This window comes from Mirounga leonina, unplaced genomic scaffold (assembly GCF_011800145.1).
Source record: "Mirounga leonina isolate KUSES-001 unplaced genomic scaffold, KU_Mleo_1.0 Mir_180, whole genome shotgun sequence".
NCBI lineage: Eukaryota > Metazoa > Chordata > Mammalia > Carnivora > Phocidae > Mirounga > Mirounga leonina.
The window spans coordinates 6,499,422-6,514,378 of NW_023270469.1; the positions used below are offsets into that span (position 1 = coordinate 6,499,422).

At 52.5% G+C, this 14,957-nt stretch overlaps 1 protein-coding gene across 1 annotated transcript in view; it reads right to left on the reverse strand.

The window, feature by feature from the left end:
• Positions 1-14,957, reverse strand: part of PLCG2 (phospholipase C gamma 2) — a 139,815-nt gene that overhangs the window by 84,592 nt on the left and 40,266 nt on the right. The window contains exons 2-4 of the mRNA XM_035024718.1: positions 6,183-6,326; positions 4,034-4,127; positions 3,430-3,477 (exon numbers count right to left, since the gene is read on the reverse strand). Of these exons, the coding sequence (XP_034880609.1) occupies positions 3,430-3,477; positions 4,034-4,127; positions 6,183-6,326 (286 nt within the window). The remainder of the gene's footprint in view (positions 1-3,429; positions 3,478-4,033; positions 4,128-6,182; positions 6,327-14,957) is intronic.

Genomic DNA, 14,957 nt, shown 5'->3' on the forward strand with positions numbered 1-14,957 from the left:
AAGGAAGACAGGCAGGCAGGAAGGAAGGCAGGCAGGCAGGCAGGAAGGCAGGCAGGCAGGAAGGAAGGAAGGCAGGCAGGCAGGAAGGAAGACAGGCAGGCAGGCAGGTAGGAAGGAAGACAGGCAGGCAGGCAGGAAGGAAGACAGGCAGGCAGGAAGGAAGGCAGGCAGGCAGGAAGGAAGACAGGCAGGTAGGAAGACAGGCAGGCAGGCAGGAAGGAAAGAAGGCAGGCAGGAAGGAAGACAGGCAGGCAGGCAGGTAGGAAGGAAGGCAGGCAGGCAGGGGAAACAAGCACGAGCAAGAAGTGGGAAGAACGGAGCGCTGGTAGGAGAGAGGGCTGCCAGTGCCATGGCAAGCAGCAGGCGCTGCATCTGAGAATGGAGGCATACCACCGCTGCATTCAGCAATTCCACTTCCGGGCCAGGTACACAAGAACTGAGCGCAGGGGCTTGCACACCCATGTTCACAGCAACCACACTCACAACAGCCAAAGGGGGAGGCCATCGAAGTGTCCATCAACAGATGAACGGATCAACAACACATGGGCTCCACCTCCCGGGGAATATTGCGCCGCCTTAAAGAAGAGGGCAATTCTGACCGCTGTCACAGGAACGTGGATGAACCGCGAGGACGCTGTCCTAAGTGAAGCAAGCCAGCCCCCCAAGGACAAAGACGGCCTGACCCCGCTCCGTGCGAGGTGCCTAGCGCCGTCACACTCCGGGCCACGGGAGGTGGAGCCGAGCGTTATCAGGGGCGGGGAAGGAGGAAGGGGGGACCGTTACGGGGACAGAGCTTCAGCTGTGCGAGGCGAAGGGCGCTTGAAGAGGATGACAGTGAGGAACACACCACAGTACGAATGCACTTAATCTCACGGAGGCAGGCGCTTACAAGAGTAGCTTTTATGTTGTGTCGATGTTACCACAATCAGACCAATTAAACAGTTTTCACTTACAGGCTGCGGGGGGCGGGCGGTGGGAGGGGAAGGTTTCTGCCTTTGACCGGCCTTCCTGAGTACAGATTATAAAAGAAGACAAGCAACATGGTGTCGCAGGTCGTGATGGGTAAGCCTCGCACCCTGGGGCCCGGGGCCCCGCCCCACAAGCCAAGTTGCTGCAGCCAAGTCCCGTAACTCTGCTCGGCCTCACTGGCCTCACCAAATGGGTCCAAGGGTACCGAGCTCCCCGGGTTGCGCGCATTCCAGAAGCAGGCCCCAACTCCGAGAGCACGCAACGTGCTGGGTACGCTGGCTTGCTGCACAAAGACCCCTCGGCAAGGGTCAGCTGCTACCCTCTGCCCCCTCAAGACGCCCCGCAGGGGACGCGGCGTGCCGGCCAAGGAAAGCGCTGGGAGCCGGCTTCGAGCCCGCCTCCCACTGCTGCCCGAGTCTTTCCTTGGCTTGGGCCACTGCTTTGTTTTCCTTCAGGAAACGCCACCAGCCGTGGGTGACAGGAAGGGAGGGGAAACTGGCAGAGCAGAAGTCAGTCAGCTGCCCTTTCATCGGGACCTTGGTCAGAGTTCCTTTTGAAAAGCTCCCTCCCGGCCTCCCAGACCCACAGGAAAGGTGGGCTTTTCCACATGTTGACAGAGCAGCGGGGCTCTGCCCACTGGGAGGAAGGTCGGGGAGAGCGAACAGGAAGCGAGGAATACGGGCATCAAGTCCACAAACAGACTTCCTCTCTGCCGAAGGTTCTGGACCGGCCAACGGAAAGACGGGTCTCTAGGGAGGAGGTGCAGGAATCCATTCTGAGCGAGACAGCCAGAGGGAGGCTGCCCTGACAAGATGGACAGGTGGACTTCCAAACCAAATCAATAACCCTGGACCCCCCCCCTGCCCCCCCCGTGCATGGGGAGAGGGCCCGGGAGGGCTCCGTCTATCATCCCTGCGCCAACCTCAACAATGAATCACCCCTAAGCCACACAGAAAGGAAACACCAGGGAGGCCCCACCTTGGTGGCTGAAAGAGACCAGTGTGAACAAAACCCTCCAACGCAGGGACCTCCCCAGATCCACCTCCCTAACACCGGAGCGCAGCCCGGTGAATGCTGGACGGATGGATGGAGGAGGGAGGGAGGGCGGGTGGACAGGGGGACGCGGGGTGCGCTTCTGGCGGACCTGACAACACTACTGAACGTTTCACCACTGGAAGGGACCGCTTCTCCATCATCCCATCGGGCGGCGTACGTGGGAGCAAGCACGCGGCACACACCCAAACTCTGAGATGACCAGCTGATGCAGGACACTGGCCTGACACCCAGGGGCCTCAGAGATGGAAAGGGACACCGCGGGGGAGCTGGAGAGGTTAGCTGGGGCCTCACGTATCATGCTGACAGATCTTAACAGAGAATTGAAGGAAGGAAAATGACGTAAAAAATTTTAAGAAGGTCTTACACGAGGCTAAAATGATACAATAATTTAAAGCACTGAGCACTGTGTGGCAGGCTGAGTGCTCAATAAATGGTAGGATTTATCATTACATTATTAATAATAACTGGATCAAAACCTTAAAAAATGGAAGAGAGAATGCTCAACTTTACTCAAAAATAAATACAAATTTAAGCAAATATCTGCGTTGCCTTTCACCCATCAGGATCACCAAAGGTCTGGTAATACAGGGAGTGAGGAAAGGCGCGCCCTCTTGCACCACGGGGAGAAATACAAATTGTTACCACCTCTCTCAAAACATTAGACCAGAAAACACTTCGCTGCTGGGATCCCTCCTCTAGGACTCGATCCTCTTTGTCCTGTTTGTCTCCTCCTCACACACGCATACAAACAGGGAGACCCCAAGGTTTCTAAGCAGCACTATTCATGATACTAATGGACCGGGAGCAACTCTATGTCCATCAGGAAGCAAACGATTTCTCCTCAGTAAGGGAATCATGCTGCCAAGTCCAAGGTCAAACCATGTTTGTTACAAAAATGTCCCACTGACGGGGAACCGCTCCGAGACGCACCGTTTGGGGAACATATACACTGCATTACATGTTTCTCCACTGATCACTTCCCCAGCTCATGTCTGCCTGGCCCGTCTAACTGTCGCAAGTCAACCTGCTTTCCTTCCTTACGGTCAACCTCTCTCCCGCCCCAAAGTAGGGCAGGTGCGTGGCAATCTTGTGTCTCCCCAGGACACAGAAGGTGCTCAAATGTGAGGGCCTCAAGAATGAGGTCCAAGTGCTCCACAGCACAGCAGCCTTCTCTGCAGATGGACCTGAACATCCACGGAAGTGAGGCTCCAGCCAGGTGAGGGCTGTGTCACCATCAGCCCCCAGCGCTTGGCACGGCATCTGGCACCTCGCAGGTCCAGCCAGACCGCACGAGGGCCTTCCCACACCACAAAACATGCTCCGGTGGCCGTGGAACGTTTCAAGAAAGAACATCAGAGGCCAATACGATCTGGAGAAAACCACAGAAATACGAACGCATCTTACCTGTTTCTTCTGGTTTGATCCACTGAATAAATCTGCTTTCTCAGCCAACTGGGAAGAGAGTTGAGATAGAGACAGAGAGAGAGTGAGTTAGTAAACAGTCCCAGTTTCGGTTAGTTCTATGGAATGGGGACAAAGGATACTGGAAACAAGAAAAGCTTTCCAACTTGCTAACTCGAGCAGCTCGGGAAGAAGCAGATTTCTCCTTGTTGTTGAGACACCCTAGCTGAGCCAAGAGGACCCCCCCACAACGCATAGAGGCTGGCACTCTTTAAACGGACAATCCTCTCTGTTCATTATCCCCCCAAAAAGCTGATGAGAAAAACGGTGGGAATCAGAGGTTTTTAACCGAGGGGACATTCATTCACATGTCAATCCCACACGGACCTCCACGACACAGACGCACAGACAAGGCCGTCCTGAGTGGGTGGCAAATCCCACACCCTGTATGGGGCTGTCCTTTGGTGAGTCGGCTGAATCCCTTCCTAATCCTGCAAGAAGGAAGCCCTCTGTCCTCCCCTCAAACACCACCAATGCCTGTTTCTATCTGGGTTTCAGCAGGCGCCTCACCCCAGGCAGCCAAGCACTTTTGCTTAAAAGTCAGTACCTCTCGATAATGGTGGGTGTGGACGCGCTCATTGCTTCCTGGTGTAAGATTTTCAAGCCCGAGAGCCACTTAGTCGCATCTTCCTTAGAGTCAGCTGGAAGGTGAACACGGATGGAAATGGCGTTACTCCCTGGGGAAGACCTCTGCAGAGCAATTGGGGCCCTGGGCCATCCCAGCCCCATACAGACCACGGGGACAGGAGGAGCCAGGACCCATTTCCGGTTTTGCTCAAGGGCGCCAAGAGGGCATCTCCTTCACACCTTCATGGTTCTTAGACCTGCTTTTTGTCCAAAATAAAGCCACATGCCCGTGATGACCCTTCTACAGCAAGGGTGACAAGTGGGACAATTTTTTTCCAAGAGTTTTAGTTTTTACCCGTATGCTAGTGAATAAGATGCAGGGTCTGGGATAATTCCCACCACAATCCTGAGCCGCCCTCAGCATTTCCCGTTTCTCATCAAGGCCAGGGAGAGAGAGGAGAGAGGCAGCACCAAGCAGCAGAGAAGGGCTTGGCATCGCTGACAAGTCCCACGGCACCACTTTGGGGCTGTGTGACGTTCAGCTGGCTCCTGAACCCCTCTGTGCCTCATTTCCTCATCAGTACAAGGGAGCTAGCCACGCAGACACTCGAGTTATTAACCATCTCCTAAGGACCAGGTACCTTGTTTATCTGGACGAGAGCATGCCAAGGTTTCTGCTCTCCCTCTTCCCATGGGAATGAGGAGAGGATTAAGCTCAGAAGTGTTAGGAGACCTGTCCCAGAGCCCGTAAGTGGGAAGCTGGGATCTGAATCCAGGTCTTGCCCATCGCTCTCCTGGACCTAAATTCTAGAGCTCTAAAAGACAGACCCCAGAGCGGAACAGAGTTAGCAACCTGGACTGCAAGACCCACTTGGGCTCTCGTGGTCTCCCTACCAAGAACCACCAGGCCTCAACCTACAGCAGGGCTAAGTGGACACAGTTCTGAAGTTCATGGGCAAAGGCCCCTCTCTCCTGCCCCATCTCTGCACCAACCACACACCATCAGTCAGACGTCCACTCATCATGTCCCACACCCAGCTTGCTATTTCCCTCCTTCAAGCCCTCACACATGGAACACCCTCTCTCTGGACTGGCCTCCCTCTCTCCTCCCAACTCCTACTGATGCCTCAAAACCCAATTTAAAAGTCACCTCCTCCGCAAAGCCTTCCCTGAAATTGGCCCTCTGCACTCCGACAGCAGGCTGTATTGTGAATGGACTGTAGCTCTTATCCCAGTGTACTGTGAGCTCCTGAAAGGCAGCAACCGGGCTTATTGGGCCCAATAGCCCCAGTGGCCTCCAGCCCAGTGCAGAGTACGTGTTCAAAGGTGCGTGCTGAGCAAGCGAGAGAGCAAATCAATGAGAGCTACTGGGCCCTAATTTAAATGTCCCTGACACTGCTCAGCTTTCATTGTTTCCTCCCACTTGGGTCTACTTTTAATGGGATTTATTTTCTCTCATCACTCCCAGCTGTACATACGGTTCTAAGTCAATGAATTCTAGAAGTGGACCTGAAGGGGGTGACAAGCTTCTGCCCCCGAGTCAAGCGCCTGAGCTTTTCCACAGTTCATTCTCTGGCCTCTCAGAGGCCCCTTTGCTTTTGGGTGAATTCATAGGGATGGCTGGAAATCTCACCTGCAGGTCATGTGTCTATGGGAGTGCACACGTCCATGCACACGTGTGTGTTTAAGTGTATTGTGTGTACATGTGTGAGCACGTATGTGTCTGTGTGGGGGTGTCTATGTGGGGGTGCACATATGTGTGAGATCTAAGATTTCGGGAAGTTTCTCCAGTTCAATTGAATACAGGCCAGGCTCTGCTGGATGAAAACCATAGCCTGCCTTCACCTTCCTGCATGAGTCAAGCAGGCCCTTAACATAATGCTTACAATGTCCCAATGAGGCCGGCATTACTATTTTCCCCGTTTCACAGCTGAGCAAACTGCAGCTCAGAGAGGTTGAGTAACTTGCCCAAAGGCACACAGCTAGAACAGGACAGGGTTAGAATTCAAAACCATGATGCCCCCAAACACACATTAGGGGCAGGCAGGTGTGAGCCTTCTGCTACTACAGAACATCCTAGGAAACAGCCAGGCACAGGCAGGGAGAGAGGCACACGGAGGCGCACTCACCTGCCAAGCTGAGCGTGCTGAGAACAAACTGGGTGCCGTACAAGATGGTAAAGCAGCAGTCTTCCTTCTGGCGGACAGCTTTTGCACGCTCAAAATCCTTGGAGCTCTTCCCTGGGCGGATTTCCTTGATTTCCATGATATCCACTAAAAGACAATTAAGACGGGCCCATTAGAAGCCAGAGTTCACTGCACCCGAGGACGTAGCCACACCGCCTGCGCCCCATATGCACCGCCCAGCTCCTTTACTCCCCAGCCCCTCAGCCCTGTCTAAACTGCAGGATTATATGCAAGTAAAAAGCTTGCTGTTCTAAGCTACTAAGTACTGGGATAGTTGTATAGCAACAGACGATAGAAACAAGAAGAAATCTATCCTCCCCATAACCCCTGCTGCTGTGGGACTCCAACCCACTCCTAACCAAACTGGGCCAGGATGGCCAGCTGACCCAAGAGTGACCGCTCCCCCCACAGGATGGCCACCTGACTCAGGGATGACCCTGCCCCCCTTAGGATGGCCAAATGACCCACAGGTGACTCCTCCCCCCACCCCACAGGATAGCCACCCGACCCAGGGGAGATCTCCCTCCTTGCCACAGGATGACCATGGACTGTCACGAAGAGACAAGTTCGACCAGTCCCTTCCTGCCTATTTTTCCCGTCAAAACAGCACCTTTCCTGGACCTAACCCGTCCCGTCAAAACAGCACCTTTCCTGACCCACTCAGAAGTGCCTCAGATGAAGCTGATCTGCCTCTCCTTGCCACCGACCACAACAAGTCAAAGAGGGGGCCCAAGGGTCCTGGGAATGACCAAGGTGCCCCACGCTGGGGCACCATGATTGGTTCAGGGACGAGCACATGGCCCACCAGCATCCTCTTGGCACTTTTTTGGCCAGAGATATTTATACAATTTCTCTTGCTGCTGCGGCCTGGCTGATGAAACAGGAGTCTGGGGGTAACGGGGAGCATGCTGCCTGCCCTAGAGAAAAAAAAGATTGAGCCCAGATGTACTATCTGAACCCCTACACAATAAATTCTCTTTCTAGCTTTGGTTAGTGTGACCTGAGTTTCTATCACTTGCAACCCTCAGAGTCCTGGCATGTATATCTCAGTCCTTGTACTGAATCGAGAAACAGGCAAAAAGGTATCCCTGGAAATGGGAGGCGAGGGAGGGAGCGTGGACCTGGAATGGAGGAAGCCAACAGGTGAACAATGGCATTTAGAGTCAGGGTTGAAACAGCAGGAAAGGTTCATGCACAGGTAGCAACAGGAGTGGGGGTGCAGTGAATGCAATCAGGAAGGAGAGGGACGGAATGAACTGGAAGCTCTTTACTTTCTTCCCATGGGTCTAGCCAGACCAAAAACAGCTTGGCGGACAGGAGTCATGAAGGAATGTGAAAAGACTTTAAATGGGTGCATCTGTTCTGCACCCTGTGTGTGGCAGTATTTACACAATCCTATCCACGTGAGAAAGCCACCAAACCAAACCCGGGTTCACGTAAAATAAATGGCGAAAACCAGTTCCGTTCTGTAATTTATTTTATTTTAGTTTTTACTTTTTAAAGATTTATTTGAGAGAGAGAAAGAGAGAACACGCGCGCGGGAGCACGAAGCACAGGGTGCAGGTGCAGAGGGAGGGAGAGAAGCAGACTCCCCACCAAGCAGGGAGCCCAACACGAGGGTCAAACCCAGGACCCCGAGATCATGACCTGAGCTGAAGGCAGACGCTTAACCGACTGAGCCACCCAGGCGCCTCCCAGGTCTGTATTTTAATCACACCGTACCAGTGTCAATGCCCTGGGTTTGGTGACTGAACAAGAAAGGTGTTATCACCGGGGGAAGCCGGATGAACGGTACACAGAAATCCTGTGCTATTTCTGCAATGTTCACATGAGTGTAAAATTGTTGCAAACCAGAAAGTTTTAAGAACCACTTCTCGCATGATAAATTCCAACTGCTAAAAGGAAAAAATCTACAGCCAAGAATACTCTATCCAGCAAGGCTTTCATTTAGAATAGAGGGAGAGATCAAGTTTCCCAGAAAACACCCAAAAATTAAAAGCAAAACCAGCCACGTCCCTGTCACACCCGATGCCATCGGCCTGTGGGTCCCAAATCCACAGTCCAGCTGCCCTCCTGCCCGAGTCAGCATGCACGGCCTGCCACCTGCTAAATGCCAAGTCCACACGCCTTCAGCTCAGATTGCCAAGGGCTCAAATTGACACTCTTCCCCTCAAATTCCAGCCCCTGTGCTCAGGTTTGTGCACAAAAGTGGGCATAATTATAACAGCAGAATGAAGCAACCCAAACATCTATTTCTGTGGAATACAGAATGGATAAAAGGAGTGTGCTAGGCTGAGAACATCTCCAACAAGCACATCAAAGAACAATACCTACAGCATGATTCTGGTTAGTAAAAAAAAAAAACAAAAAAAAAAAACCTGGGAAGAATAAAACAAGATGAAACCAGAGAGGGAGAAAAACAGTAAGAGACTTCTCAAGCATAGGAAAGAAACTGAGGCTTGCTGGAGGGGAGGTGGGCGGCGGGGGATGGGGTAACAGGGTGGTGGGCATGAAGGAGGGCATGTGATGGAATGAGCACTGGGTGTTGTATGCAACTGATGAATCACTGAACTCTACCTCTGAAACTAATAATACACTATATTGTTAATTAATTGAACTTAAAAAAAAAAAGGAACCCCCTCCCCAAAAAAACCACTTCTCAACCATAAGTGGTCCTTTTATTTTGGGAGCATGGATGCCTCTAAACCCTGGTGGGGAGAGGAATAGGGGCCAGATCCCCATTCTTCACCGAACCCAGAAACCTGAAGTCTTTTCTCTTTGCCCTCACTCCCCAAAAACAAACACCCTTTATGTGCACTGAAATTTACAGCCTTCTGGGAGGAAGTTAGCCTTGCCAATTTAACTGTTTACACCTCCTCTAAGAACATTGAGGGTGGTGAGTTTGTTCTTGGATGTTACCCACCCAGCTCACTGCCGGGCAAGATGCTAGTGACTTGAAGCAAGAAGCAAATATATTTTTTTTTTCCTATCAAGTCTAGCAGTGATTATCTACTATCCTTGTTCCCCATAAAATATCTGTAGGTGAGAATCTCTGAGTCGGCCTACTGTAAGTTTTTCTCCCTACAAGAAACTTACAATAAAAATCTGACACGTGTACATAAAGAAAAAATTTCATATACTGTAACACCGTCCTCAGGCAATTACCAGTTCTACTTTCTAAATTACTCTTGACTCGGTCAACTTCTCTCCATTCCCACGGCCAATGCCATAATCCAAGTCACTGGATCTCTTGCTTGGCCTGTTGAAGTAAACAGAAGTTACCCCAGAACCTTTTTTATGAAATTTAAATAAGCTCATGTTGGAGCGCCTGGGTGGTTCAGTCGGCTGTGAACGGTGAGGCTATGAACACTCACATCCAACTCTTGATTTTGGCTCAGGTCATGATCTCAGGGTCACGAGATCGAGCCCTGTACCAGGCTCTGCGATCAGCAGGGACCCTCTGCCTCTCCCTCTCCCCCTTCTCGTGTGTGCATGCTCTCCCTAAAATAAATAAATCTTTAAAAAATAAGGAAGTAAATAAATAAATATGTTCACGACCCTCCTGGGCTTCAAACCTTCTGACTGCATGCCAGGGCCCCTAGGACGGAGAACCCAGGCCCGGTGTCGACCCCGCCAGCTCCACCTGCCTGCGCCCTCGGCACTCCAGCCACCTGGTGAGCGGTCACCCCCAGCACACAGCATCAGCACGTGCTGCTACCTCTGCTAGGAATGCTCTGGCCCTGGTTCCCTCCGAGTTCCCCCTTCCAGTTTCAGCTCAACCACCATCGAACTCACAGAAAACCCTCCAACTTCTGCTATCATACATATCCGCCCCTCTCCCCACAGCACCGAACCGAGGCCAGTGCCTGCACGTGGGACTCGTGGGCTCGGAACCTCTTCCCTCGAAGGCGCTCCCTTCCTCAGTGCCGTGTCCCAGCCCCTAGCACAGTGGCTGGTACCCAGTGGACCCAATAAATAGCTGTGGAATGAGGAAGCGGTCGGGGCGGCCGGGACACAAACCGGAGATGGACACAGGGATATGAACAAACACAAAAGGAGACCCCCGGACAGGGCAAAGAGGGATACAAACACGCACAGGTGCCACCTGGACAAGGAGGGAGAGGGATACAAACACGCACAGGTACCAAGTCAGACAGGAAGAAGCGTGAGACGTGGAAAGAGAACGAAAGAGAAAGAGCCACTCTAGGGAGGCGAGTGGTCCTGCCTTCCACTTTGGCGCCAGCTTCGGAGCCAGACGCGTCCCGGGGGAGGGCTGCAGGCACCCACCGCTCCAGCAGGACCCGTCAACCTCCATGACGTCATGCCGACCACGCCCCTCCCCTCCTCCCCGCCCCACCCCCACCCCAGGTAAAGGCAGGCTCATTCATGATGCTCCTGAAGAGACCAGGCCTTCTGCAGGGGCTTAGCCCTTTCTCCCCTGCCATCAGCTGACCGGACTCGTGCAGATCTCACCCGAGCGCCTGCTCAACACTGCCTGCCTTCTCCACCCCCACCCCTGAAATGATTCGTCCTGTTATTTTTTTTTTTTTAACATTTTATTTATTTATTTGACACAGAGAGAGAGAGAGCGAGAGCAGGAACACAAGCAGGGGGAGTGGGAGAGGGAGAAGCAGGCCTCCCGCGGAGCAGGGAGCCCGATGCGGGGCTCGATCCCAGGACCCTGGGACCATGACCTGAGCTGAAAGCAGACGCTTAATGGCTGAGCCACCCAGGCGCCCCTTGTCCTGTTATTTTTATAACTGGCCCATAAAGCTCCTCACGTGCACATCTGTATGTACAGGCGCATCCTCCTCTGAGCCCCTGGACAACAGGGATCCTGTCTGTCCCGCGCACTCACAACTGGAGACTCACGGCCACGTGCATCAGAGCCTGGCTCAGAGCAGAACTCGGGTACCTGTGCAATGAATGGCTTAGGTTATTTGGGAGGTGGTCCCAGGAACACTGGTAGGGGAGCGAGGATGTGAGACCGGCAAGGAAAAGAGCTGAGGAAGAGGCTGCTAGGATGTCAAGCTGGCCCTCCGTGGGTACCTGGAGCAGATCCCACGGGAGCTCTGGGAGTCCTTGCCCCACCACAGAGTAAGGGAACCGGGGTTATTTATCCCCAAACCCCATCTGCTGGTGGTCGAGGGCTGTTTCTGGGGCCTGCCTCCCCTGTCCTCAAGCACAGGGTTGCAGCGTTCACACCAAGCTGGCCTTGAGGGGCAGACATCAATGCTACGGCGAGCAGAATCCGCCCGAGGCAGCCTCTGCTACATCAGGTACTGGATCCGGTAGTTTCTGTGCTACCCCCATGGGACACAGGGATCGGTATGTTTGAGGGGTCAGAGGCCCAGTATGTATTTCAGGCAGCAGAAGGATGGATGTGGCCAAGTCCCAGTCATTGCAAAGAACAGCTTCTCTGGGCTCCCCCCGACGGAGACAGGACTAGATGTCACTGCCCCATGCGTTCGGTACCCCCAAACGTATCTTGGCTCAGCAGGTGTTTCTGGGATTATAGGTAATGTACTCTCATTTAACAGAACAGCTTCATCAAGATAGAGGTCACACGCTGTACAATTCATCCATTTCAACCATGCAAGTCAATAGCTTCTAATATATTCACTTGCGCAAACCACCACCACCAGTCGATGTAAGAACATCTTCATGACCACAAAGACAAAGACCACAAAGACCCTGCAGCTAACACTCCCCGTTCGCCTCTTGTCCCCACACCAGCCTCTGGCAACCACGAACCTACTTTCAGTCTCTACAGATCAGCCTTTTCTGGACATTTCATACAAAGGGAATCATACAATACATGGTCTTTTGTGCCGGGCATCTTTCACTTAGCATCAAGTCTTCAAGGTTCCTCTGTGTCCTAGCCGGGACTGTGTTCCTTTCTACGGATGAGTAATATTCCAGTACAGACAGACTACACGTTAGTTATCCACTCTTCTGCTGATGGGCATTTTTGGATTGCTTCCACCTTTCGGCTACTGTGAATAGTGAGGCTATGAACACTCACATCCAAGTTTCTGTTTTCAGTTCTCTCGGGTATCTCCCAGGAGTGGAAAGCAGCCCTCCTGAGTCCACACTCTTAGGGCGGCAGGCCTTCTAATTGTGAGACGCCCCCTTCATGCCAACGGGCTTGTCTAGCCATCAGTGCAGACCAGGGAGGACACAGGTGGAAGTCAGCTGTGGATGAGGCTGTGGCGAAGGCCTCCATGAAAAGGTGGTGGGGCCACCATCAAGCCCTCCACAGCTGTTACTATGACTTCCTAGGCCTTCTGAGCAAGGAGGGGCCAGCGCCAGAGGAACCAGAGGGCTGCCCGCTATCCAGAACCCCCTTGGTTACCAGGAGCCCCAAGAAGGCAGGAAGGAAACCCCTCACCAGAGGGTGGGGGGGGTTCTATTTGGCAATCAGCAAAGTCTGAGGGGTCCGTTGGTCATTTCTGCTGACACGCATTTGATCTTGCATCACACAGGGGCACCTTGCTGAAGGATGACCCCACTGCCCATGGGGTACAGAGCAGCCATGGGGGGGTCAGGCCTCCTGCACTCAACTAGGTCAATCCCAAATCATCTTTCTGACATGCAGCTGGAAATCAAATCCCAGTGCCAGGATTGCAAATGTGTCACCCAAGTTATGCAAAGTGTGTGTCTGGTGACCAGGGGATGGACTCTGGAACCGGCAGGCCTGGGTGTGAATCCCAGCTTCTAACAGGTGCTTCCAGCAGAATTCACCTCTCTGGGCCTCCACTTCCTCATGTGAGTGATAGGAGCAAGAATAATCTTCTCACATAGTGCTCTTTGAGGATTAAAGGAGTATGTGCGTGTGCGTGTGCATTACAACAGTGCCTCGAAATGACAACTAACAAAAGACATAGCCACTTCTAGGTGCTTGTTAGCTCTTATTTTTTAAATTACTAATGCAATTGAATAAAGCTAGACTCATAAGGTATAAGAAAAAACCACAGTCTCTTTTTTTTTTTTTTTTTTTGACAGAGAGAAAGACAGTGAGAGAGGGAACACAAGCAGGGGGAGTGGGAGAGGGAGAAGCAGGCTTCCAGCTGAGCAGCCAGCCCAATGCGGGGCTCGATCCCAGGACCCTGGGATCATGACCTGAGCCGAAGGCAGACGCTTAATGACTGAGCCACCCAGGCGCCCCAGAAAAAACAACAGTCTCTTAATTTTATCTGTTGTGGAAACTGAAGTGGCAGATCCATATGTACTGATGTGGAAAAAAAATCCACAACACCTTATGTAAATAGGGTGCTGTGCACGTGTACATGGGTGAATCCACATATACAAACATGTGTACACATACATACTCCCCAGATTAACACCCGCTGTAGGATGTTCATGCACAGGCACTGGTGAAAATATTGGTGTGTATCAATCTGCAACAGGAGAGGATCAAGTCCGGCGCTCCCGATGTTGAAAATCATCCTGCATCAAACCTCGGGTCCCGCCCACCCCACTAAGTCCTGCCTGAGTCCCAGCATTTATTTCTGACAAGGAGAAATTTCTACCAAACAGAGTCCAATTTAGATAACATCTCTAGTATTTGTAACAGGTTAGTTCACTGTCATTTCCATTAAGTTGCAAAGGAGAGGACAGGAAAAAAAATGACAATTCACAGCCAACACCATATAGTCCCCCCAGAAATAGCTGATGGGTTGGCCTCCAGGTGTTTAAGGGTACTAAGCAACACTGGGGTTGGGTTTTTGCCAATCGGTTGGTAATGCATCAACATTTATATCCACGTAACAGGACATGATATACAGTATCCAAAAAAAAGCTGCTCTCCCTCAAGTTTCCAGGAATGCATTAGACTCAGCTAAGGAAGGATGCCTATATTTGTCCATGTATACCTGCGTGTGTAAAGGTAGGAAAAAAAAAACTTCGCCAATTTGCTGACAGGGAGGGTTACTGGTGGGGAGGATGACGAGCAAATGGTGGGCTTGATCTGCTTTGGTTGGAATTTTTGCCAAAGGCACACAGTCATTAAGATGACCGACTCCATTTTCCAAATAGGCTCTGGTGGCCGGAGCTCAAGCTACGTGTCCCTCTGCGGCGGGGCTCAGCAGCCGTGCTTCCTGCTTGAAGAAGATAACAGCCGCAGAAGCCTCATTGCGAGGCCTCATCTCTGCACAAACTTGGCTTCCTGGCATCACCTCGGGCCTTCCCCAGGTTCGGCCACCCACCCGCGGCCCTCCCCACCCATCACCTGCAGACACACACACGGGGTTTCCAGCCTCCTCCCACTCCCCCGCCTGACTCCACCACCCCCTTTGCCGACGGTCCCCATGACCCCATTCTTCAAACCCTGTTCCCTTTCTGGGCCACACTCTCAAGCTGCCCCCTGCCCCCAGAACATCCGCCTACCCTCACACCAGGCACGTGGCCTTTCCCCCGATTCCCGCACTTGCCCTCGAGTGGTACCATCTGACAACAGGCTTCAAGCATTTTCAGGGAAGCTCCAGCCATATTTAAGGGGAAAAGAGGCCACTGAGGCTCGACACCTTCGCACACATGTCCCCACCTTCCTGTCCACATGTCAGCCATTCAGTCAGCCAGGCCGCTACTGAGCACTGCACTGAGGATGTGCGGGGGAAGCACACAGACATGGTCCCCACCCTCAGAAGCCCACGGAGGACAGACCCTCTCCAAACCAGCACATGAACATGGAAACCTCCAACCATGCCAAACACCTCA